This window comes from Gavia stellata, chromosome 12, assembly GCF_030936135.1.
Source record: "Gavia stellata isolate bGavSte3 chromosome 12, bGavSte3.hap2, whole genome shotgun sequence".
NCBI classification, from domain to species: Eukaryota; Metazoa; Chordata; class Aves; order Gaviiformes; family Gaviidae; genus Gavia; species Gavia stellata.
Window position 1 is genome coordinate 7,879,552 of NC_082605.1, and position 24,386 is coordinate 7,903,937.

At 36.5% G+C, this 24,386-nt stretch overlaps 1 protein-coding gene across 12 annotated transcripts in view; it reads left to right on the plus strand.

The window, feature by feature from the left end:
* Positions 1–897: 897 nt before the first annotated feature.
* Positions 898–24,386, plus strand: part of PBRM1 (polybromo 1) — a 62,512-nt gene continuing 39,023 nt past the window's right edge. For 5 of the 12 annotated variants that reach the window (XM_059823098.1, XM_059823088.1, XM_059823092.1 and 2 more), the window contains exons 1-12: positions 898–945; positions 1,978–2,133; positions 2,876–2,973; positions 3,545–3,692; positions 6,013–6,156; positions 6,854–6,970; positions 7,555–7,623; positions 8,407–8,505; positions 9,645–9,730; positions 12,334–12,432; positions 13,826–13,917; positions 18,469–18,685. In XM_059823098.1, the coding sequence (XP_059679081.1) occupies positions 898–945; positions 1,978–2,133; positions 2,876–2,973; positions 3,545–3,692; positions 6,013–6,156; positions 6,854–6,970; positions 7,555–7,623; positions 8,407–8,505; positions 9,645–9,730; positions 12,334–12,432; positions 13,826–13,917; positions 18,469–18,685 (1,373 nt within the window). The remainder of the gene's footprint in view (positions 946–1,977; positions 2,134–2,875; positions 2,974–3,544; positions 3,693–6,012; positions 6,157–6,853; positions 6,971–7,554; positions 7,624–8,406; positions 8,506–9,644; positions 9,731–12,333; positions 12,433–13,825; positions 13,918–18,468; positions 18,686–24,386) is intronic. The other 7 variants (XM_059823094.1, XM_059823089.1, XM_059823091.1 and 4 more) reach the window with 3 other exon arrangements.

Sequence of the window (24,386 nt, forward strand, 5' to 3'; positions counted from 1 at the left end):
AAGGCTGGTTGTCTGTTCCTGAGATGAATTGCTTGCTAATAAAGCACAAAGATTCTCCGTATCTGCGTGTTATGAAAATGTCCAGGATACTGAACAGGAAAACAGTCTGTCTGGTTTTATTGAAGTTGTATTGAAGACAGTAGTTGTATGAACTAAATAGAAGCAATCATTTTGCCATAAAATGGCTCTGTATATTTCGCATGGAATTTCTGAAATAAATTAGGCTTGGAGACTGCTTAGAAATTGAAACAGGTGTATCTTTAGCGAACCTCTATGGCTGGATCCTTAATGAAGAGCCTTATGAAGATAAAAATCCATTCTGAAGACTGATGGAGGTGCATCATCACTAGAGAGTCTATTAAATGTTTCTTGACCTTAAAAATTAATTTCTTATTGTTATAAGCACTGTACTGCTTCTCATTCTGTAAGTTTTACTGCTTTCTGGTTTTTACTCTCAGGTCAGATATCACTTATGTTTACTCCCTGCTCTGCTTGATGAATCATTCTCTTGCAAGTGGCTGTGAAATCTGTAATATGTATTCAGGAACATTAGAGAAATGTGTTTTTACTGTAAAAATGACAAAAATGTCTAGCATTCTGTGTACAAAATTACTTTGTAGAGTTTCTGCTAGGCTAAAAAAAGTTACCTTCTGTTTCTTGCTTTTTTTCTCTGTCACTGTAATTATTCAATTTATTCTTTGATTTTATTCTTTAATTATCTATCTATATTATATTTATTAATAATATTTAATAATCTGTCTATATCTACTCTCAATTTTCTTCTCTCTCTCTTTCCTTTTTCTTGTCTTCCAGTTCTGACTGTACTAACACCATTGCTGATTTGCTATTCTTAGAGTGTTACCTTCTCCCAGTATCTATACTTGGCCATCAGACACTATGAGGAGACTGGCTTTTCGAGGTGCTGGTTGTACTCTGGTAAATCTGGTAAATTATTGATTGTATGTGCACCATTCTCTCCATTTTTTCTGCCCTAGGCTTTTGCTATTCTTTATCCTAACTGTTAATTATTCCTGCCTTATTCATCTCATTTGTATGCTTGAAATTAATTCTGTCTCTAACATAAATGCTCTAATGTGGTTATGTTGTGCTGCCATACCTTGTTAATCAACTGAGTGCTTCCTCGAAGAAATTCCTTGATTTGGTTGGAAAATGCGTATAGGCTGGAATAGATGGATCTATTCTGTCTTCAGCCTTTGAGACAGCTACAAATAAAGATATTTTTATGATGCTGTCACTGGAGGTTGGGAAAGAGCCAACAACTTGTTCCATAAGTCACCATAGTTGTTGGATGGTGGTTATTAATTTGTCACTGTTTGTGTTGAGAAATGGAAAACTATGGCCAAAAAAGGAGGTGGCTTTTTCTACTTCTTGATGATTGAGCCATTCATCCTACACATAAAGTGGGAGTGGTAGGTCACATGATGGTCCAGACCTTTTTTTGGCTTGAATCTAAGACAAGGTATTCAGTAGCCGTTTGAATTTTAGTTTGTAATTTGTTTTGTTCATGGGTTTTTTGGTTTGTTTGTTTGTTGGTTGTTTTTTTTTAATTTGACATGGAATTGCGTGCTGTTACACCAGAAATGAGCTCTTGTCTCTGTACAGCTCTTTCCTTTAAAACAGCGGTTCTCAGTTATCATGCATGGGATGAGGTATCAAAATGTAGATAGTTTAAGAATGCATCCTAGTAAGAGCTGCTAAATTTATCTTAATCACTGTGAGCCCTAGGCTTTCTGACATTGCTGTCATTGGTGACTATAAAACTGTAGGACCATTTTGATTTCCCTTTACTCCTGCCAGTTTTCAAAAAGCTGGTGTTTCGATACATGGCTTAACTGAACGGTAGTGTAGAACAAATGTATGTGACTCATCTTAAACCATTGCTAGCTTCATAGTTAGGTCTCACCAGAGAGTCTGGATGCAATGCCATGAGTTTAAGAACATCTCTCTTCATTATAGAAGAAGTTGGATTCCATGGGTTCCAAGAGGCGAAGAGCTACCTCGCCTTCCAGCAGCGTCAGCGGAGGAGACTTTGATGACGGCCATCACTCTACGAATATACCAGGCCCAAGCAGAAAGAGGAGGAGACTTTCCAATCTCCCAACTGTAGATCCTGTTAGTACCCTCTTATTATGGACAACTTCTTTCTTGGGGATACTGTATCCCTGTCTGGGAAATGCTGGATCGTAAAATGGATGATCATATGTACGCATACACCGGCCCTGAATCTGTTGCTGCCTTGGCTAAGCTTTGTTTAGGATCTTGTTCAGCTTTGGCTTGGTTTTTGTCTCCCCAGTTTCATCGTTTTCTTTCCCATTTTCCTTTTGCTGCTTTTCTTTTTTTTGCTGATGATTTTAGCAGATGGAAGGATGTTGGAGAAGGAGCTGAAATCACAACGTGCAGAAGTTGAGAGCTGTGTCTGAATAGCAAATGCAGAGAGAGATAAGTGGGGAATGACACAGGCAGTGATTGCTGAAATGTACAATGTCTCTGTTATGCCTTTGAGTTAACAGTCTAATTTTAATTAATTGCAGGGCAGAAGAACCCCTGTCATTGTTTTAGATGTCTATAACTTGGAGAGAATTGTACCGAATTAATTTACGTTTTGGGTGTTTTACTTAGAATTAGCATTGAAAGAAAGCTCCCTATGTTAAAAAAGAAAAAAATAAAATTTTGCAGTACCTGGCATATTTGTCAGGTATCATTTTAATGTATGAGATCCACCAATTACTTCACGCTTTTGCTTTAAAGCACACTGTGGATTGGCAGCTTGTCTTTCCCATTGTAAGCAGACTTTGATTTGCTACCTCCTTAAAATTTTCTCCTTTTTCATTACTTTATTGTTCTTGCATTTTAGATTGCTGTATGCCATGAACTTTACAACACCATCAGAGATTACAAAGATGAACAGGGCAGGCTCCTTTGTGAGCTTTTCATTAGGGCACCGAAGCGAAGGTAAGATCATAGTTCCAGTTAAGCCTTGAACCTGAGATTTAATCAGGGAGTAAGAAGATATTGAGGAATACTTCAGCGTTAATAGCTGTCAAAAATTTAAGCTAAGTTTGTCATCATTTCACACCAGTGTTTGATCTGAGCATTTGATGTAATTATTCAATGGGACATACTAATGTTGGTACCCTTTTTCAGTCAAAGGATACACTGAATTAATTTAAAATGTTTCTTTTGACACCTGCTAATACATCTATGTCTTTGACTATAAAATATTCCACATAAGTGATGGAATATAATACAAAGGGCATATCTTGGGAAGATTAATAGAAGTGACCCTTGAAAATGCAGTAGATAAAGTAAGAGGCTGAATTTTATCTTCAACTCAGAAAATTGAGGATGATAACAGAACGTGTAATAAAGTAAGTCTACAAATAGACCACTGACCAGATCTTTAGCTGTAACAGTGTATTGGAACTTTCTTTGTTTTATATAGTCATAGACATGTACAAACTTTAGTGCTGTGGTTTTGGTTTTACTGCTTGGAATATAGTGCCTGTTTTTGTCATTGCAACAGAAATCAGCCAGATTATTATGAAGTGGTTTCTCAGCCAATCGATTTAATGAAAATCCAACAAAAGCTGAAGATGGAGGAATATGATGATGTGAATGTGCTGACTGCTGATTTTCAGCTTCTCTTCAACAACGCGAAGGCTTACTATAAGGTGAGGAAAACACATATAAAGGCTCAAATTCATTGTAAAAGTGGTAGAGATATGTTCCAGTTCTTCCTTGGTTTGGCCAAAAAACTTCTCAGTTTAGCCTTTATTATTGGTAAGAGAACAGCACCCATTGCAGTTATTTGCATATATTTCTTTAAGGTTGTCCATATCTTTGTAAGATGTCCTACTATAGCAACTTTTCTGTGGAAAACTATAAAATAATGTGAGGAGGATCTTCATGTAGTTTTCCAAAAGAGATAGAAAGCAAAAATAGAGATGTAAACTGAGGAAAATATTCTTCTATCAAAGCCTTCCCATTTTACAACACACTCTGTGTGACCTTTTGAAATAGAAAAAGATTATTTTTTTCCTGAAAGGAGGAGTTTATAAATAACAATGAGCATACAGTAGGAGCATTGAATCTTTCTCTTCCATTGACCACTTAATAATATGAAAAAAGGCACATTGCTTCTCATGGTCAATGATGATACATTGTGAGTGTATGTGATGATGTATTTCATCAAGGGTGCAACCCCCGCATCCATTCCCCCAGACTGGGTACGTGTTTTATTTCAGATGTTAATGGTTTTTATGCAGTTGCCGTAAGGAAGTGGGAAAAAATTGGATTAATCTCGTTTAATGGAAGGCTGTGTTAAATACATAAAACAGTGAAATTGTATGTAGCGACTGAGAGGATACAGCAAATCTACAACTGCTAATGTTACCTTTCATATATCTTTGACTTTGGAGATGATCCAAATGACTGCTTTCTGAATAACGCAACCAGTGTAACCAGGTGACGTTCAGAAAAGCAATGTTTATTTTGTTTATGTTTGTGTGTAGCTTTTTGAAAAACAGTCAGATTTATGGATTAATGCATTTACACATTCTGGTTACAGTAGAAAAAGTACAAATATTTCCAAATTCATTGTGTACTCCTGAAGCTTTGCAAGGCACTCGCCCATTAATGTAGGCTTTTTCATGGTTTCTACCTGAGGGAGAAGGACTTGATGGCAGGAAAGAATGATTATAGTTTTACGAAATGTGTGCTGCCTTTGCCTACAGAATGGTGGACTCAAAATTATGGCTGTATTGTAAAAATCTTGCATGTAGAATAGAAAGAGGTAGCCATCATTCTAGGATGAAGGAATGTTGACATTTCCAGAGAAATATGGAGTTGTGAGTTGGAGGTATGGCACACAAACATAGCCTCTTCTTTTTTCGTCTTTTACCTTAACCACAGCAGTTCCAATGACGTGTATAAAACAGGGACAGCTGATTCGTTGTCAAGGTCTTTATTGCAGCAGGTGTTTTGTTGGTGATGCTAGATTAGAATGGAAGCCTTTGGGTTTTTAGTGTTTCGGTTCAAGTCTTAGACTTTTGAGCATCTTGCATTAATATAGAAGGAAGCAGACTAGTGGAGCAGAATACCCTTTAAATCTGTTCCTCATAATTAACGTCTGGTCTAATGTCTTGAGAATATTTAAGCCTAACAAGGTAAGCTTAAGAATAGTTGTCATGTTGGTTTCTCATTTATATTACAAGCTGTCAGAGGCTGAGAGAGTGAAGAAGAGCATAATCAGCACTAATAAGGTGACATATCTGCAGGAATACCTGAAAGAGAGGTTAAGTGACAGAGGAAAGGGAAAGAAAAATAAAAAAGAATTGGAAAAACAGTCTTTTTCCTGGGTAATGTTCTTAGATAATGTGCACATGCTTGTCTGCCGCTACCAACTCAGTATTTACAAAACTTATTGTTGACTAATGGCTCTTCCAAAACATATACCTAGGTGTTTACCCAGGTGGTAGTGCCTTGTCAAGTTCTTTGGAATTTCACAGTTAATGCTGAGTTATGGAAAAGTGTAAATCATGGTAGTGCTTTCAAAGATACTGGCACATTTTTTGGCATTCTTCTTCCACAGAAATTAATTTTCAAGTGCCACATAATGGCAGCAGTATTGGCTTAAATCACATTTCTGGCATACTGATATTTAGTCTGTTGTTAATTGACAGTAGTGTAATGCTGCAACAAAACCTAATGATTTCTCCAGATTCATCTAATAGGCTTGTCCATGCTTCAACACAAGTAATTTTATTGCCAAGTTTTCCGAAAGACTTAGATGCTTTGGAGTGATAGAGTTTTTATTTTCTAGTGCTTATTGCAATTCTTAACATCTCCGTTGAAGAACGACTGAAGCAGGAATTTCCCAGGTTTTCTATTATTTATTTAATGCATTTAATACCTTTCCACTAATAATTTATAAATTTCCTTCAGATAAGAACGATCTGAATTTTGAGTAGAATGTTTGAATTGTTTTTGCAGCCTGATTCTCCTGAATATAAAGCTGCCTGCAAATTATGGGAGTTGTATTTGCGCACAAAAAATGAATTTGTTCAAAAAGGTGATGCTGAGGAGGAAGACGAAGATGAGGAAGGACATGACAATCAAGGCGCAAATTCTGAATTAGTAAGTGTGGGCATGACAGCTGCAGTTGGAGGAAGCCGTGGCTGTTTATGTCAGCTGACTCTGAGAGGGAGATTGGCCTTCGTATGTGAAAAAGCATTAAGTCTTTGCATAGTTAAATTATGCCCCAAAAGGTATTTCTTATACAAATTTATTGGTTAATAATTTCACAGTTGTATGTGTGTTTCACTTTTGCCTAGCAAAAAAAAGTTAGGAGGCTTTCTGATATGGATAAAACGTGGTTCTGGTTTAGTTGAAACTAATATGATGTGTGCTTGATATCATGCCAACATTGAGGTTTGATGCAAGCAAGTTTCCTGTCTAATGACATCGTTTTCCAGCGTGTGTCCCATTCAGTTAGTGCAGCTGTTCCTGGAGTGTTTTATAAGGCAGATATGATGATAGGGCTTGTCTGGTGTTTGTGATGTTGGGATGCATGGGTTCATTAACATTGACAGTCAAATCTAGTCTAACAATATGTAATGTATGTCTGACAGTCTGCAGTGTAAATCTGAAATTAAAGTTTTCTCATGTGCTTTACCTAAATGCATAAACAATGTTGTTTTCAAAAGTTGCATCCATGTTTTATAGCTGATTTTTTTTCTGTCTTTGAAAAGTGAATGAATATATTTCAGTGCAATTTGAAGGACTCCACTATGGCTGATATTAAAACTTATTGTGATTTCATTTCTTATGTTAGTCATCTCCAGGTTACCTGAAGGAAATTCTTGAACAGCTTCTTGAAGCTGTAGCTGTGGCCACAAACCCATCAGGACGCCTCATAAGTGAACTGTTTCAGAAACTTCCTTCTAAAGTGGTGGGTATTTTAATATTGGTTGTGTTCTAAGTTGGAAACCTGGACATTGATATAATTGGTGTTATACTCTGTGATGGGTACACTCAGGATGCAGTTCTTTGTTACTGTCTCATCAGTGGCAAATTCCAGCTGTTTTTAGAGCTTCCCTCTCTCCTTTGCTCCTACACACTCATTCCCAGCCCTTCGTTGCAGATTGGGGCTTGCCCTGTTCTGCCAGTTCAGTTAATGGCCTTTTTTTGGTGCAGAGCTTTTAATCTTTTTAAACATGTCTGATTTCGCAGTTCTGTTTCAAGGTGTGGTGTAACAAGTTTAGCCAGCAAAATAAATACTCTGAAGACCATCACCATATATTTGGCTTTCAGACAGAACTGTTCCTTTATGCCAGTTTATTGATGAATTATAATTCCTTGTATCTGCCTTATAATCTGGCTTGCCCAAACTGAAGTCTAGTGCTATGTTTATGAAGCTTACACTGTTCTGATCTGCAATTCATCTACTAGCTCATTCTATGTCATTCTATGAGCTATTAGAACAATAGCTTTGTGACTGTTTATAGTAATATATAAATTATTTTTGTTTTCCAGCAATATCCAGATTATTATGCAATAATAAAGGAGCCCATAGATCTTAAAACTATTGCCCAAAGGATACAGGTACAGTATGAGCATATTAATGTGTCATAGTATGGACTTGTTTAACAGTAAGCATTCTAAAATTGTTAGAAGCCAAAGTTTATGGCAGTAGGAAAGACAATGCATATTTTCCTCTGCTACTTAAAATCAGAGCGCTATGCTGATTTAATGTTCTGCAGCATTAACCCAGGACAGAAGTAGCTATGTTGAAGATCAAGCATCGTAAACTGTAGTGTGCTGGCATTGAGCCTAAATATCTTGTGTTTCTTGATGTTTAATGGCTTGAAGTAGTTCCTTGGCAAGTACTGCTAATGTAAAACATTGATGTATTGAAGCTTGGTTGTGTGTTATCATCACCTGCTTTTGTTCTAGTGCTATAAATAGATGTTTTGTACTGATGCATTTTTCATCTTACTTCTCCAGTAATTTGAAATATTGTTCTGTTATTCTAGCATTTTATATAATAGTGAGAGATAGCACATAGACTAATTGAACTAGAGAATACAGGTAAAATAATATTTTGTCAGGACCCTTCAAAATGAAGATAATCTAATGTATTAAGTATTTTTTTTAATCTTTTACTTAGCATTCGTAAGTGCTATAAGGACTTAGCACTTATGTTTGTTACTTTCTTTTTTGATGACTTTTCCCAGGTATTTGTCTGTTCTCTTTATAAATATGTTCTTGTTTTTCTGTAAATGTTCCCTTTATTCTGTATGAATTCCCTTTGTTTTTCACTATTGACTTACTTCTCCTGCTACCTGAAGGTTGCCACTTTAATCAGTTCTGGTTTCTGTTGTATAGAATGGAACTTACAAAAGCATTCATGCAATGGCCAAGGATATAGATCTTCTGGCAAAGAATGCCAAAACCTACAATGAGCCTGGATCACAAGTGTTCAAGGTTAGTTTCAGTTATTCATAGTTTGATTTGAGTTCAGATTTTCTTTACTACTCTCTGTGCAGATTGATCCTTAAGTGAATCTTTAGCATAAGGCCCTAAAGACTGTGTTTGGATTTTTTAAAAAATAGCTACTAGTGGCTTTTGCTTTTTTATATTGTTTTCAGTATAATTGGGGTGTATTTAATGATTTTTTTTTTTTTTCTTAAGGTGTATTACTTTTTCCAATTAAATTTTATCTCGGGGTATGGGTTACATCATTTCTTTGGAGGAATGGAGGATCCCTGTACTTGTGATTGAAGTTGAAATGGCTGAAACTACAGGTTCAAGTGATAGTGGTAGTACTCAGCTGATGTCTCTTTCCAGATTGCAGGAACTGTTTATGTTTTTCATCATAAGCTTGAAAACCGGAGTCATGCCTTCTTTGCGAATTTTTTTGAAGATCATCTTCCTTTTAGCCATATTTTTGTGACCAAATTGCACCTCCTATGTTTTTCATACTTAGTTCACCAGCATTTTGTGTACAAATTATGACATTGCTGTTTCCATGTACTCTGGTAGTAAGAGAATTTCAGTGGTAAATTATTCCCTTGTGTGCTCGGTTTTTAAGGGCTTTGCAGTAAGAGAACTTGTATGTATATAACATTATTATGTAGGTGGTTCTCAGACTTTTCTAATTGCGCTTCTGTTTGGATTGTAGTTTTAGTTCCTAGTGACGTTGCTCACACTTGTAACCTCTTTCAAAACTTGTAATCTCTATTTTGTGGACTGTTACTCTGAGTGTCGAGCCCGTGGGTGTAGAATGAGAGACAGCAAGCATTGAAAAGCTTGGTGATGGTAGTAACTTCTTGATTGCAAATGTACAGAAACTCATCTGCATGTTTAGGTTGAAGTGGTATTTGTGTATATTTGACAAAAAATGAGCTTGAAGCTACTCAGCTATTCTATTCAGTTTTTACAGGCCACTATCAGCGTATTTCAGGCAGACTTTGTTTTGTGCTTCATTTCTGATGCAAAATTGTTTTATATCTAAATGTAAAAGCCCATTCACTTTTGTTTTTAGATATTTAGATAGATGGCTATAACTGAGTATAACATTCTTCGCTTTCAACATTAAACAAAAAAATTTTTTTAATTGACAGGATGCAAATGCGATTAAAAAAATATTTAATATGAAAAAGGCTGAAATTGAACACAGTGAGTTGGCCAAGTCAAGTCTCCGAATCAGGTACTGCAAACAAGAGTTCTTTTTGTAAACTCATATAAAAATATCTATAGACATTGCCTTAATTTTGCTGTGAAGAATATAGTGGGAAATAATTGCTTGAAAACTTAGTTTATCGTTGTTTTATAAATTATAAATTGTAAAATAGTTTTTGGAAGGAAACTTTTTATTTAAATACTTCTGTGGTGAAATATTTCCGTGATGTACTTGATTGTGAAAAACAGTGTCAGTGGATCTTTTATAACTTAAGCTATGGCCAACTTCCACCATATGTGTTTATAAGTTAATAACAGAAAAGGAATAGTGAAGAACAAGGTGCATTGTTGTGCTTTGCTTTACGAAAAATGCTGGATATTCTTGAACCTTGTTAGGAGCTGAAATATAAGAGCTCACAGTTAATAAGGTAGGGACAGAAATATAGGAACGAGACCTCAAGCTAAAGATATTTAGAGGGAAGTCCACATTATATAAAGCCTTGTTTGAAAACCAATTTCTAGCTATGAAAAGAGGCACAGGGCACTGAAGATCTGGAATTATTAGTCAGCGTAGCATAGATTTGGTCTTGAACAGGCAGGTATAAAACACTGTTGATAGCTCTGTTCGTTTCATGGAATGATTTTATTTAGGAAACAGCATTTTCTTCCTGTGAAAATCCGTGGTGTACAGAGAAGTGATGCAGTCATTTTACACGTTTCTTATCTGAAATGCAATTAGATTTAGTCTTGTATAAATTTTTTACTTATGAGTAACACTCAAAAGTAGGTTTAGATATTATTTGCCAGTATAAGCTGTGACATTTATCTAAAAAAATAAAGCAACATCTTGTAAGTCACCCAAGGAGCTAGCTAACTCTTTACAAGGTGGACTCTCTTTATGTGTTGGAGCTGTTTACCGCTATTTGATGCTGGAAAATAACTGCTGTCATTTCCTGCAAAGGTTTGTACGGTCCAACTGAAAACACTAACACTCCCTTACCTTACTGAAAGGCAGTTTAAATTTTTTTGTTATCTGAAAAATGTGTAGATGGTGTCAGTATTAAAAGTATTGCCTAGGATTATTACGTGTGAAAGAAATGGAAGTTACTTGATTGATTTTTACTATTTGGTACTTTGAGATATTCAACATGTATAGTGGTTTTTCTGGTTCCTTTGTTCAGCGTTAGCATGGTTCCCATGTTTGGGTGAATCATTGTTGGAGCATACAAAAATATAAAAGCAGAAATACTGTTAGGGAGTAATTCCTGACACATATTTTAATAATTTTTCTTCTTAAAAGTATGTGTAGTGCCAGAAGACCTTGATTCTACAGACACTGAACGTACATATGTTTTTGCTTTGCAGCAACTAGAATTAGATACAGGCATAGAGGTTTTCTATTTAAACTGTGATTTTATTTTATTTTTCACACTGTGTTGGCCATTGATGAAGCTCAGTATGTCACAAGTGTGTGTCATGTTTAATTTTGAGGCTTAACTGTTTTTCTTCAAAATAAAGCTGTTTGCATAAGAAGGGATGACAGATAAATCACACTGGTATTTGTTAGTTGAATTCCTCTCTTGCACTGCCAACCCATTTCCGCTTCTCAGCTACCATATTCTAGATGTTCTCTTATGTACTGTGTTCTCAGTAGAGCTGCAAATCCTGAAGTAATCTGAATGTCAGAATAATTGACAGCTCCCTTCTCTGTTTCTCTAACTTGGCAAAAAAAAGAAAATTATAATGCCTGAAGCAGGCTGCAGTAATATTGGGCTGAATGCAAAAAAATTTGGGATGAGAGAAAAGGATCATGAAAACCAAACCTTTCACTGGCTGTTCTGCATTTCATTGGCTGCTTTTTTAATCAAACCGTTATTCTTTTTTTTGTTTCTTTCTGCTGAATCTGCTTCACAGAATCATTATTTTTTATTTAAATTTTTAACTTCTTAATTGTCTCAAAAGAGGGTCCCCTTTACCTATTGCTGATTTTGGTAAAATACCCCCTTAAGTTCATTTAAAGTTAATTTACTATATTTTTTTTCTGAATTTACATCTGTTTTTCTTTGTCATTGATGGATCAGGTTCAAATTCATCATAATGCTACTAACCTAAGTTCTACAGACATGCTTTTCTATCACAGAGTTCATTGTATCCTTTGTCGTACTAAATTGCTCTTTGTTGGTGCATTTAACTGTCCTCCCTTAAATAAAGTGACAAAATAAAGTTGCTTGACAACGTGCACTGTCAATCAGCTTGACAGTGATTTTGTTAAGTATTGATAAAACATGATTGGATCTGTATGATTAGCTTTATCTGGATGCTAAGGAACATTTTGTTGGCTGCTTTCACTGCTATTGTAGGCTGAGCTGTGTGTATAGCTATTAATCCTCGATCTAAATGTTACCTTCCTCTGACTTTATTAAAAAAAAAATGATATTAATGCTGGGGCACTAAATGTATCTTAGTATTACTTTACTTTTAGCTTTAAAACGTTTTATACCTGTCTCTGAACCTTTTGGCTGATCTATCGAAGTAATGCTGTAAAAAGCTTTATCCTTGCTACGTCTTTTCTTGGGTCTAAGGTGGGCCTCTTTTTTTCCCCTTTCCTTGGCTTGTCTCTTCTGCCTTAAGGACTCCCTCAAATTTGACTGCTTCCAAGCTGACAGGTCCTTCCTCACAGGGTAAAGGCAGTGTTGGTGATGAGAGAAATTCTTCTAACAAATATTATCGGTAAGTAAATTGTGGACTTGGAGGAAAAGCTGGGTCGTCATCGTATGGAAATACTAAACTTTAAAATTTTGGGGTTTGGTTGGTTTTTTTTTTTTTTTAGTTGAGTGTGCTCTTCAATATTGACTCAAATACTTTTAAGATTCAAATACGTTTCAGTCAAATATCTATTAAATCTGATATAATAAGTTACTTTGCCATAATTACTCTTCCATGTTTTATTTTATAGTTAACATTTCAAAACACCTGTCATGAAATACTCTGTATGCAATTATTTCCTTAGAAATGTTCTGAAGAACAAGATGTTAAGCTTCATTACAAAATAAAGCAGGTGAAAAATAACATGGAAATGTGTTGTAAACCTAGAAAAATTTTATTTGGAGACTAAAAAGAAATAATAAGTAAGACTAAATAAGTGGATAGATGATGGAAACCAATGAAGCCTGTAAACAGAAAGTATGGCATTTGGGATGCATTTACGGCAAAGTGGCTGAGTAGACCGGATTACTGGAGACTTTCTGGTTTGTTCTTTCAGACATCAGTTGACAATTTTGGTACCTAGCAGAGGTCTCGTGTCTATGGTCTGTGGGTTACTGTCTTGAAACAGTACTACTCCTGGCTAATTCCCCGTGGGTATACTTTGAAACCATGGTTTAACACAGCAGTTGCAAGGGTCTTTAAGGGATTGAGCCCATTGCTGGAGGTGCCTAAAGAGCTAACCTAGTAAAAAAACCAGAGGCTGTTAGGCGTAGCCTACAGTGTAGGTATGAAATGCTCTGCCCCAGCTTTGGGACAAAAGGGAGGAAGAGAGGCATGCTGAAGAAGTCTTTGTGAGACCATAGCCAGCGTGGATGCTGGTTTCTTCCACCTAGAAAGCAGAGGAAGCTGCTTCACATACAGGCACTCTGTGTGCTGAAAACGCCTGAGGTGGGCATGGGTGAATGAGAGAAGATAGCATATGCAGCTTACAGTGTGCTGAATTCCTGGATGTAGACAAATCCCTCTAAACCAGGATCAAATAACAAAGTTATTAACTGGGAGGGACTTGTTATCATTCTCCTTCTCCCCCAATAATTCAAATACTCAAGTATTCAAAATAGGACGTAAGATAGATAGCTTGAGCTCTAGGTTTCTGATTGTGTGTCCAGTTTTTCAGTTTGATGGACCACCTCTTAAAATAGACGCAGACTTGTGGGTTATTAACAGTTTCTCTTGTTAAAGGCTCCAGTCTTTTCTTGCATAGTCATGTCTATATTCCTGATAGTGTAGGCAACCGTCATGAGCTTCACTTGTTTACTTACACACTCTGGGTGACTGTTAATGGTTAACACAATAACCCTTTTTTTTGTTTGGTTTTTTTAATGTTGCACAATTTTTTTCTTGTTCTCTTTTATAGTAACAAAAGATCAGCCCAAGGGGATCGTTTATCAGCAATAACCATGGCATTGCAATATGGATCAGAAAGTGATGAGGATGCAGCTTTGGCTGGTAGGAACTGAAATGCACTTTCTCTGTTTATTTTCTTTAATTAAAATGTTTGGTATAAGCAAAACTGTAGAGCTCCTGATACATTCAAATATCTTTTTTTCCAAAAATATTTTTCAGTGTTTCCAAACTCAGCATGCAATTCTATTAAATCCAATCCCTGTTTCCTCTAAATATGAATTTATGAATGTACAGCTAGTGATAGGCCTAGGGTAGGCCAAACTTGCTTTCATGTTTTGAATTTGTATGTGTTTCCAAGTATACTTATCCAAGCTTTAGGAAACTGTGGCTTGTTTTTATTCCTTCTAATATGAAACAGGAGACACTGGAGAAGGCATTGGGTGCTCCTTGCAGTAAAAGAGATTTACAGTGCTGCAGTTGTTTGAGAGAAATCTCACTTACTCGCTCACACTGACTTGTTCTCTCTTGTTCTCTTGTGCCATTGGGTTTTCTAAGTACCTGTCAGGTTTTATCTTTTTAAGGTAAAGATAATCTTTATGAGGTATAAGGATAGATAAATGTTAGAACTTAATTTAGAAATACCTGGTCTAGCCTTGCAGTCATGAAATCTTGCATGAGGGTTTATGTTAAAACAAAAGCACATAAAAAGGCATTCTTAGTTTCGTAACAAGCATGCTTTAGCATTATACCATAAGCATATATGCCGTAATATATGGATTATATCAGATATTTCAAAATTGGTCATAAATTGTTATAGGTTGTCTTTTAAGTTAGCCTGTCTCGATAGTTACATTCTCAGTAACTTGAATTCATCTCAGAGCAGGTTTCCGAAATGTTTTTGTACATACACTGCTGTTTTATTTTTTGTTTACGTTATTTCTGTATTGATGTGAAATGATGCATCTCTTCAATATATATTTTTCAGGCATTTATTTCACACCTGGTAATTGAATTGTACTCACCACTGTTTTCCAGTAGAGTTTTTTGGATCATTTTAGATCTTGCTGCAAAAGCATTTTTATTCCTGGTCAGCCCAGAGTTCAGTTATTGCTTCAGAGCAGCTGCTTTCTGGGAGGTGTGAGGAATATTTATTACCTTGGTTTAGCGTCATTGTTAGCTGCTGTTTTTGCATAGCTTGGTACGTCTTGAAGTGTTTTAAGCACTTTCAGGTGCTATCTTTACTTATGGACATTAATGTAGTTTTCATGGGGCCTTTCGTAGACATCTGAGATTTTTGCCTTGCTGCTGTTGAAGCTCTCCAATCTTTATTGCATTCACCTAGGAGGCAATGTCAATTTTTTTGGCAGACCTCTGTCACCCTTAAGATTTTCTATCCCTCCAACATACTACTTGGACATCCCTATGCTTTCAGTCTCTGGATGAAAAGGATTTTCACTTAAACCAAGCTGTTGTTTTTTTTTTTTTTTAATTAATTGCTCTGGTATCTCATCTTTTTTCCTTCCTCTAACACTCCTTAAAATAAATGAGAACTAGGCTGCATGACTGAACATTAAGAGAACTTTCTCCTTCTCGATACAGAGAATTAAATCTTTGTGAGATTCTTTGATTGTAGCAGTTGCCTAAGCAAGGAACAATATCTGTTTCCAACTTGGAGTTTTTCCTCACAGTTTCATAGGGTGCCACGGTGTGATGTAGCTTGTAGAAGATTTCCAGCTCAAATGTACTAGGACATGAGCAGCTTCTGCAGCTCCCTTGCTCCTCACTATAAGTCTATAAAGGCAGGCATAGATGGTCATTATGTATTACTTATTTATAAGTATTTCATTTTGTAAACAGAGCTATTCTATTTATTATTGCTGCGTTTATAAATATTTTAAGACTGGATGCTGCTTTTGGTTCTACTAGGATTTGTCCTCAGTTAGATTTCAAGCATTCATTGTTGTCTAGGTGCTTTGAGACCACAAAGGAGACAGTGTTTAAAGCAAATCACTTACTGAATAAAGACTAATTTTCTTTCATATACGTTCATATACTCTCCTCTCTCTCTCTGCTCTTTTTCTGCCTCATCATTGAGTAAGAGTACATGTATATGATATATGCATTTATATCTGATAATAAAGCTCAGTTCCAGTTGTATATTAGATGGATTCCTCCTTTAGCAGTGAAGTCAATTGAACATCACTCCATTATGAAGCTGTCCCTTCATTAGGAAACAGTCACTGTGGTATGGAATGAACAGCAGGAAATATGTTTTATTTGGGACTGTTGAATGGCATGTATTTTGTGGTTATGTTTTGTTTGTTCCCCCCCCCCCCCCCCCCATATCTGCTAAATGTCGTCGTGGTAACAGCTGCATGACAAGGGAATAACTGACTGTACTTCCCACTGCCAGCATGTGCTTGGTGGGGATATGGGACCTGGTGCTACTGCATATTAAAGAATCTAGACTTGCATTAGATTGATTGTTCCATAACAAAATACAGATTTTTCTGTCTTCTGATGTGGATAATACATTCTTCTTCTGTTCTTAAGATGAGGGGTTTCGTATTAGAACACTATAATTTTCTGAATATGTAAGAATATATAATGTTTGACACATCACTTTTAAAGAACATACACATCATAATGAAAATGTTTATAGCTGTATTACAATATTATGTAAGCACTTTCCTTTTAGTGCCTGTTAAATTAAACTTAGATGTTTATTTTAGAGAATGGCTTATGTTCTACTTTTAATACAAAGTTATTTAGGGTATTGAACTGCTTTGTTGCTGGCTGCCACATGTCAAAGAACAGCAATATACTTGACTAGTTTCTTAATTTTTCTCTTTCATAAAAACAAGTTCTTCTGCTTTTTCTATTCTGTTTCTCAGTTTTTGATGGAGCACTCAGAACTGAACTGTTTGAGTAAATGAACTGAACTGTTTGAGTGAACAACCCCAAAGACAGTATTTTGCTGCATAATCTATTTTGGAAACTTACTTTACCTGATAGCATTCTCTTAGCTGTTAGCATTTATCTCCATGTTCAGGTTGATATGTTAGGTACAGGAAAACATAGTGCTACCTCCAATCTTTATTTCTACCTGAGTTATTCTGTACAGCTCCTGCTTTGAAGGATACTGTGTAGTGGATGCTAGGCCATTAAGTGATGCTGATTGGCATGCAGGTATGTAGTTAGGATGATTCTGAGTGTCTTCCCTGTATCAGTAATGAACATCTTCATAATGTGTTTGCACATTTACTGAGGTCTGCTTGTGTTTTAGGTTGCATCTAACTTGTGTGGTAGATCTCATACATCATACACTCACATAGATCTGCAATGTCAAACTGCAGAGAAAAAATGATAGTACTATGTTGTTATGCAGTTAGAGTGTCCCCTGGCTTTGTCATCATTTCAGTATGTCTTTACTGAACTTGGGTAGAAAGCTTGAAACATTGCCAGCCTCCACGAGCAATAATGAAAATGTCAGCTGGAAACTTGGCGTGAGTGTTAGAGAACTGTCTTTTGTGTAACTGAATTACCCAGTGTGTCATCTGCCAGGCTTTCCTTCAAACTGTAACTCAAAGAGGGGGGAAAAGGGTGAATAATTTAACTCTAGTATATGCAAAACCACATAGTTTTTATGTTACGCCTGTCTGCAAGGTACAAATTGCATTGTTTGTGTGACTGAGTAAGCGTGGAAGGGTTGGCCATGTATTGCTTCCCATTCTATATTTCCACTACCAGCAGTTTTTCATCCCTTTTGTGTTTCGGTTGCTCATGTAATGTTTCTCCTAATTTTATCTGCAGTAAATGTTAGTTCTTCTTAGCATTTCTTTCATTCATCCTAATCCTGAAGCATAATGTATGCTTCATATAGGTAACTAGAAAAGATTGCTATGAGATTTATAAAATGTTTATGCTAATTATACAATAATACTAAAATATTTATTTCTCCTTCATCTTGCTGCATATATAGAGGTGCACCTTCAGGCTGTAGTGTCAGTTTTTTCTGCTAAACTTCACAATTTTTGAATTGAGCTGTGATTAATATGGTCTAAAGGATTATAGAAGTTTTGAAGTCACCTTTTTGATATATATGCAAAAATTCATTTTTAATTTGGCCATTTTGTTTAATTGGCTAGGCACCTTTGAAAATTCGAGACATGTTTTTTCAATTTGTATTCTTGTAGTGAGCTCTTGTCAGATAGCAGAATGGCAGTAGTTCAATATACAAATGTATTTGGCCCAGATACCTGTATTAATGGTTTGATGGGTAAATAAGGACATAGCTGTTTCATAGGTAGTTTGTGGTTGCATAGTCCTATTACGTAGTCTCATATATGAACACTTCGCAGCCCTTGTAGGTGGCAAGAGTGTATTATCAGTGACAGAACTAAAGTCTCATCTGATAAGAGGGATTGCAATACCTAGATAAAGTGCTTTTTTTGTCAGCTTGAGGCTCATAAAATATATTTGTGGTGTCCTTTTCTGAGGTATGAATCTGACTGCCAGAGAGTGGCTGAACACCCTCGTTTGAGGAACTGCCTTTTCTTCTGGTTTAGATCTTTATCCATTTAACAAGTCAACCAAAAAACCCACTCTGAGTTGTCCTGCTGAGTTTCCCATTTTTCCTTTCTCTCTGTGCAGCTGCTGCCCGTTATGAAGAAGGAGAATCTGAAGCAGAGAGCATTACTTCCTTCATGGACACTTCTAATCCTCTTTATCAGCTTTATGACACAGTTAGAAGTTGCCGAAATAATCAGGGCCAGCTCATATCTGAACCCTTTTTCCACTTGCCCTCCAAGAAAAAGTATCCTGATTATTATCAGCAAATTAAAGCGCCTATTTCATTGCAGCAGATCAGGTAAGAAAACAGAATGCAAACTACATCTGGTGGGAAACTATTTGAGGGTTCCTTTTATTTCCAGAATCCTATCTTCTGGTCAAGTTGTTCACACCTAATGCAGTGTATACCATCTTTCTTCTCTATTTGGTTGCTTCTTCTTTCAAGTCAGTCTGCATCAGTCTTTTGATCATCTTTGATAGATGGCTGCCATTGGGTTTATTTTCCATGCAGTTTTGTTTGTAATGCGCCTAAAAGGTTGCCATGTCAATAATTCTGAAGGCTAGGTGGGCAGCAGAGATGAAAGCTTCTGCAGAACTCCCTGTTACTCTCTTTCCTTGACCCTGATGGCTTGGTTACCTCTTACTGCCATGTTTTTTAATAGTCTTCAATAATGTGAATTGTAGAAAGATAGTTGCAATTACATTCCTTTTGTCTAGGTCACAGTATAACTATGGAGAATAATAATTTTCATTCACGATGTAGCTAGTCTGGACTGAAGTACCAAAGCAGTACACCATTTATAAATCTGTGAGCTATGAAAGAAGATTCATCAACTGCCAGACTGCAGTTGTTGGATTAAAAACCTGAGTAAAAAAAAGTGAGCAATATCTTTCTTTAGCGGTGCAAGATAAGCTCATATGATGGATGTATGTCAGGGCCCTGAGTGCATTAATAGACCTTAATGGCACTGACTAGCCTCCGGTGGCCCTGGCCTCCAGCCCAGTGGCCCCCGGGGCTCCAGTCCCTGCCTGAGCTACACTGCAGGAGTGCTGGTCCTCCAGCTTTAGTGAGTGAGGACTGGACCCTAACACTGTTCATGTGTTTGTAATCCACTCTAATACACAGGTCTGTAAATTTTAGTTATACCAGAATATAATCTTCAAGACTTGGTATAATTGTTGAATAAGCAGTGTCTTTGTTAAATCAGAAAGTAACAAAGCTTTTTTTTTTTTTTAACCTGTCAGATGGTGTTTTGTGTGTGCTGGGGAACAAATATGGAGCTGCCACACTGGTTATCTATCCATCAGTGGTTTTAAAGCATTTTTTCTTATGTCTTAGTATAGCTGTGGCTTGGCAAAGAAAGTGTCTTGTCTTGAGCAAAGCACAAAATGTACTTGATGGGGAAAAAAAAAAGGTGAAATTGAGAAAATTCATTGACAGTTGTCAGGGAGCTTTTTGTCTGAATGTACCAAAGAGTATCGGCTCAAATTATGTATAAACAGATTTAACTGGGAGAGACTTTCCATTGAAAATATACTTGATATCAGTTACAGAACAAATAATTTGCCATAGGGAAGAGCTGCGTTTCTGCTTTCCTTCCAGTATAGGCAAGGTGCACCTGGCTATATGAGCAGTAAAGAAATTGCATGCAAACATATGAAGAGCTGTAGAAAAAAATTATTTATTGCCTGAGAGCTTAGAAAATAAAAAGGGACAGTCTTTTTAGAAATAGCGTTTGTAGCTCACAAGTTAATGTACAGTATTTATAATAGTCCAACTTCTTTTAGCAAATTCTGAAATTTAACTGTTCTTTAAATTACCACATAATCTTCACTTCTTACTATACTTAAAAGTCCTTGAAGTCATGCATATGTGTACTTAACTGATGTGCTTTAGGGAAAAGTGAAGCTAGCATGGTTTTACTGATAGTGCAAATATGTCGTTAGGTATTCAAAACTGCCGCTCATTAGGGGTGGAGTTTTTTGTGGAGTTTTTTTGTGGTTTTTATTTTAGTTGTTGTTGGTGGGGTTTTTTGTGTTTTGTGCTTTTGGGTTTTTTTGAGGTGTACCTATAAAGAGCATATTTTCTGTTCACAGATGAGGACAGTGAAGTTAATTGTCCTAGTGAAAAGCTGAAGGTCTTGGAGTAAAGCCTGGCGTTCCTGTCTCATCTGTTTTGCTTTGGCATCTGGCTAGCTAGGCTCTCCTGCCAGAGTAAACTGTGAAATGTGTGGACGTTGCAAATTTTACAGCTAGTCATATATTTCAGGAGTTTGTGTGTGTTAAATGCAGGAAAATCCTTACAAGATAATATACAATGTCTAGAGGGAGAGTATGGGTATGTTTTGTTTTAATGAGATGTACATTATACCTATCCCAGCCTCTCAATCACTCTGAGCGTTATGAACCTCAGTCATTTGATCTGAGTGCTGATCCCAGGCTGTGCCTGGATGTGGGAGGTAATCCTGCTGATGGCTTTAGTTTTCTGCTAGTTTCCTCCTGACTTGCTCTTTATAGAATCACAGAATAGTTGAGATTGGAAGGGAGACCATCCAGTCCAACCCCTGTCTCAAGCAGGGTCACCCAGAGCCAGTTGCCCAGGACTATATCCAGTTGGGTTTTGAATATCTCCACAGATGGAGACTCCATAACCTCCCTGGGCAACCAGTGCCAGTGTTTGACCACTCTCACAGTTTTAAAGAAAAAAAAAAAAGTGTTTTTTTCCTTTTTTTCGTGTTCAGATGAAATTTCATCTTCATTCCCTCCCACCAGGTGTTCATACACACACTGATGAGACACCCCCCCAGCCTCAAACAGGACAAAACTCAGAGCTGTAGAACAAGAATATCCTGTTTGAAAAGGAAGGCATGACACTGTGAAGGCTGTGACTTTCAGACACTGTGAAGGCTGTGACTTTCAGACACTGTGAAGGCTGTGACTTTCAGACACTGTGAAGGCTGTGACTTTCAGGTGTGGTAAAAGTGCATGGTGCGGAGGTTATTTTGCAAACTCAACATTGCTGGTGAAAAATCATTCTGTAATTATGAATGACCAGAGGAATAGTTGGGGAGATAATGCAGGAGAATGTGTTCAGTTACTGGTACGTAAGTGCTAGATCCTGGCATACTTAAAAGAACTGTGTTCTTTATTAAATTTTACAGCGTTAGTAAGTATGATCCCTAAGGCAAGTGGGTCAGGCTTTTCTACACCAGAGGAGGGAAGTGCTCCAGGGAATTCCCTGGCAGGACTTCTCTCCTAATACACATGTGAGAGTGGTGTGGGTGCACAGGCACTGAAATCTGTATCTTCATTGGCACGCTCCACTGTCTTCTGCTCCAGGAGGCTAGGGTTGTAGTTGAGGTTTAAAAAAGTGCATGGATCTAGCGTAAAACACGGTTGGGTTTGTGTGATGTCTACTACTTGAGGATTTGAAATGCATTTTTCTTATGAACATACATCCTGTTGAACAATTGTCTGCAACACAGGAATCTAAACTTTCCATTTCGCTGCACTGGGATGTGTCAAGGTTCTTCTGAAACTGCGAGATTTGTGGTGGCTCTTGTTGCCTTTGGATTAATCATTAGTTATTTGAGTTGACCTTATAGTAAATATGGTCCGGTCAAGCATATTTTGCCTTATAATTTAACCACTTCTAGTAATACGGCAAATAAGGGAATGGAACTTATCTTGAAATAATGGAGACTGCTGTCTGGGTTAAAGCCTGAATAGTTTATAGACAACATTTTTTTTAAAAAAAATAACAGCTTAAGCCCAATACAAATTAAGTTCTTAATTAAAAAAAATAAAATTTACATTAATATTTTATTATTACATTGACTTTGGAAAAATAATATGTCATTGTCTTATAGTTTGCTTAATTTATGAATGAGCCAATTGGGAAATATGCTCTGCAGAGAAAATGATGTCTCTGTAATATTTAGAATACCTTGTAAATTTTCACTTTATCTGAGATTTAGCAGTTCTTTCATTCCTTTTTTTCACTTAATATGATTTAATATTTGTTGAATGTTGTACAGTTTTAAAATCTTCTGTAGGTATAACCAATTTTCCTACCTTAGCAAGTACTTCCAGTGCATATCATATGTATGGCCTTTATAAAATCATAGGTTCAAGTAAACAAGGTTCTGGATGTACTTTATAAAAAGATTATTTCATTACTCAGTAGGGCATTTGTCAAATGCCTTTATTGCATGCATTCTTTGTTACAGAGTTTTTTCCCCAAAGAGGCTGGACTAGCCTTTGGATTTCACAGTTTCAGAACAAGAGAAAAGAAGTTACATGGTAACTGTTTTTAGCCATGTGTTTGAATAGTGTTTTTTTCCTTGGAATTTTTTAGCCATTGTGTGTGACTAATAAGATGGATCTTCTGATTATGTGGAGAGAGTATCTCGCTGTTATTCAGTTCTTTCAGATACTGCACCTGGAAGGGTTGAAGAGTTTCCAATAGACCTTTTAAGGAGTTGAGTGCCAGCTTACTGTATGTTTTTTTAATTACTATTCTGATTTTGACCAAATTAAATGTCATGCCAGTGTTGTTTTGGGCTTAGTGGCCTTATGAAACTGTAACCTCCATTTTAAACTATTTTTTTTCCTCATTTTGCAGAGGTCATTATGTTTAAAAGGATATTCTTCCAAGTTTTGCTAATACTTTTGGGTACAGTTGTATCACCATCAATCATTTAATAGAAATTTCGTTTCATGTGTATAAAGTTCAGTTTGTAGTATGTTGTCAGTGACTTGCTGTTGAATAGAGCCATGGATTTGTTAGTTTTAGCCTCGCTTTGCAAAATAAATTGATGTGTATAAAATTCTTTCCTTCCAAGATTCGTGAGATGTTAGTTTTTTAAATTTATTGTGAAACTGCATTTCATACTATAAATCCAGAAAAGGTACTATACTTGAGTTCTGCTGAGTTTGAGTATAAATCTGTTCAAAGTGCTTCTGTCAATAACCTTCTTAATTAATCATCTCATTGTTTGCTGACAGCAAGTGCATTGAAGAGGTAGGGGGTTATTTGCAGACTAGATCAAGATTACTTTTGTGCCTGTGCATTTTTCATTCTTTATATGTATAGATGGAAGTTGTTTATCTTTCCAAACCATATGGGCTAAGTCTTGATTTTTACTTCTGTTGTCAGGCCTTTCATGAATTCAACTGTGAGTGTAGGTTGTTTGCTCAAAATCAGATGGGCTGCATCTTGCTTATTTGGTTGTGGATAAACAAATGCTGATAGAAGCAAGATTTTATTTCCTGGTGAGATAGTTTGGATGATAGCTTATCCTCCCTTTTTAAGACAATGTTTCCTTTTGTCTTCTGGCTGTAGGTTAACATTTAAAGGAGTAAAATGTAATTAAGCTGCTCTTCTTCACTTGTGAGCTACTAATGTCTTCACCTTCTCAATCAGCTTAAAGATTTTATTTCTACAGGGTCATAAGAGAGCAGAGAATCAGTGCACATATAATGGTATATTTAAGACTAATGGCAACTACTGGTTTTTTTTTCTGCTTTTTGGTGCTTCAGGGTTAGACTGTTGCTTTGTAATGTGCGTAGGTCACTGCCTAAATACACACAGATGAAGCTAGTGTGGGATACCAAGGCTACGCGGAGTAAGTGGTATATTTTTAGATGAAGCATATGATAGTGGTGTTCTGGGGTCTGCATGAGCTACCTTTCTGCCTCTGGGAGGAGAGGTAAAGCAAGTCCCGGATCTGTTACGTGTCAAGTGACTTGGGATCTGCTGATATGAAGAATCACCAGTTTCTTTTACCATATCGTGAAATCGTAAGGGAACAATTTAGAATTCTCTTTTTGTAAAAAGAAAATGGTTGCAGGCAGGATATATTCCCTAGGAAACACTATTGCCTTGCTTGTTCTGCCTGCAGCTTGCTTTGAATTTGTTCTGCATCAGAGGATATGACAAATTCCCCCTTTTATGACTTCGTATGTTTAGGTGCCAGTTTTATCAGAATTCGATTAAG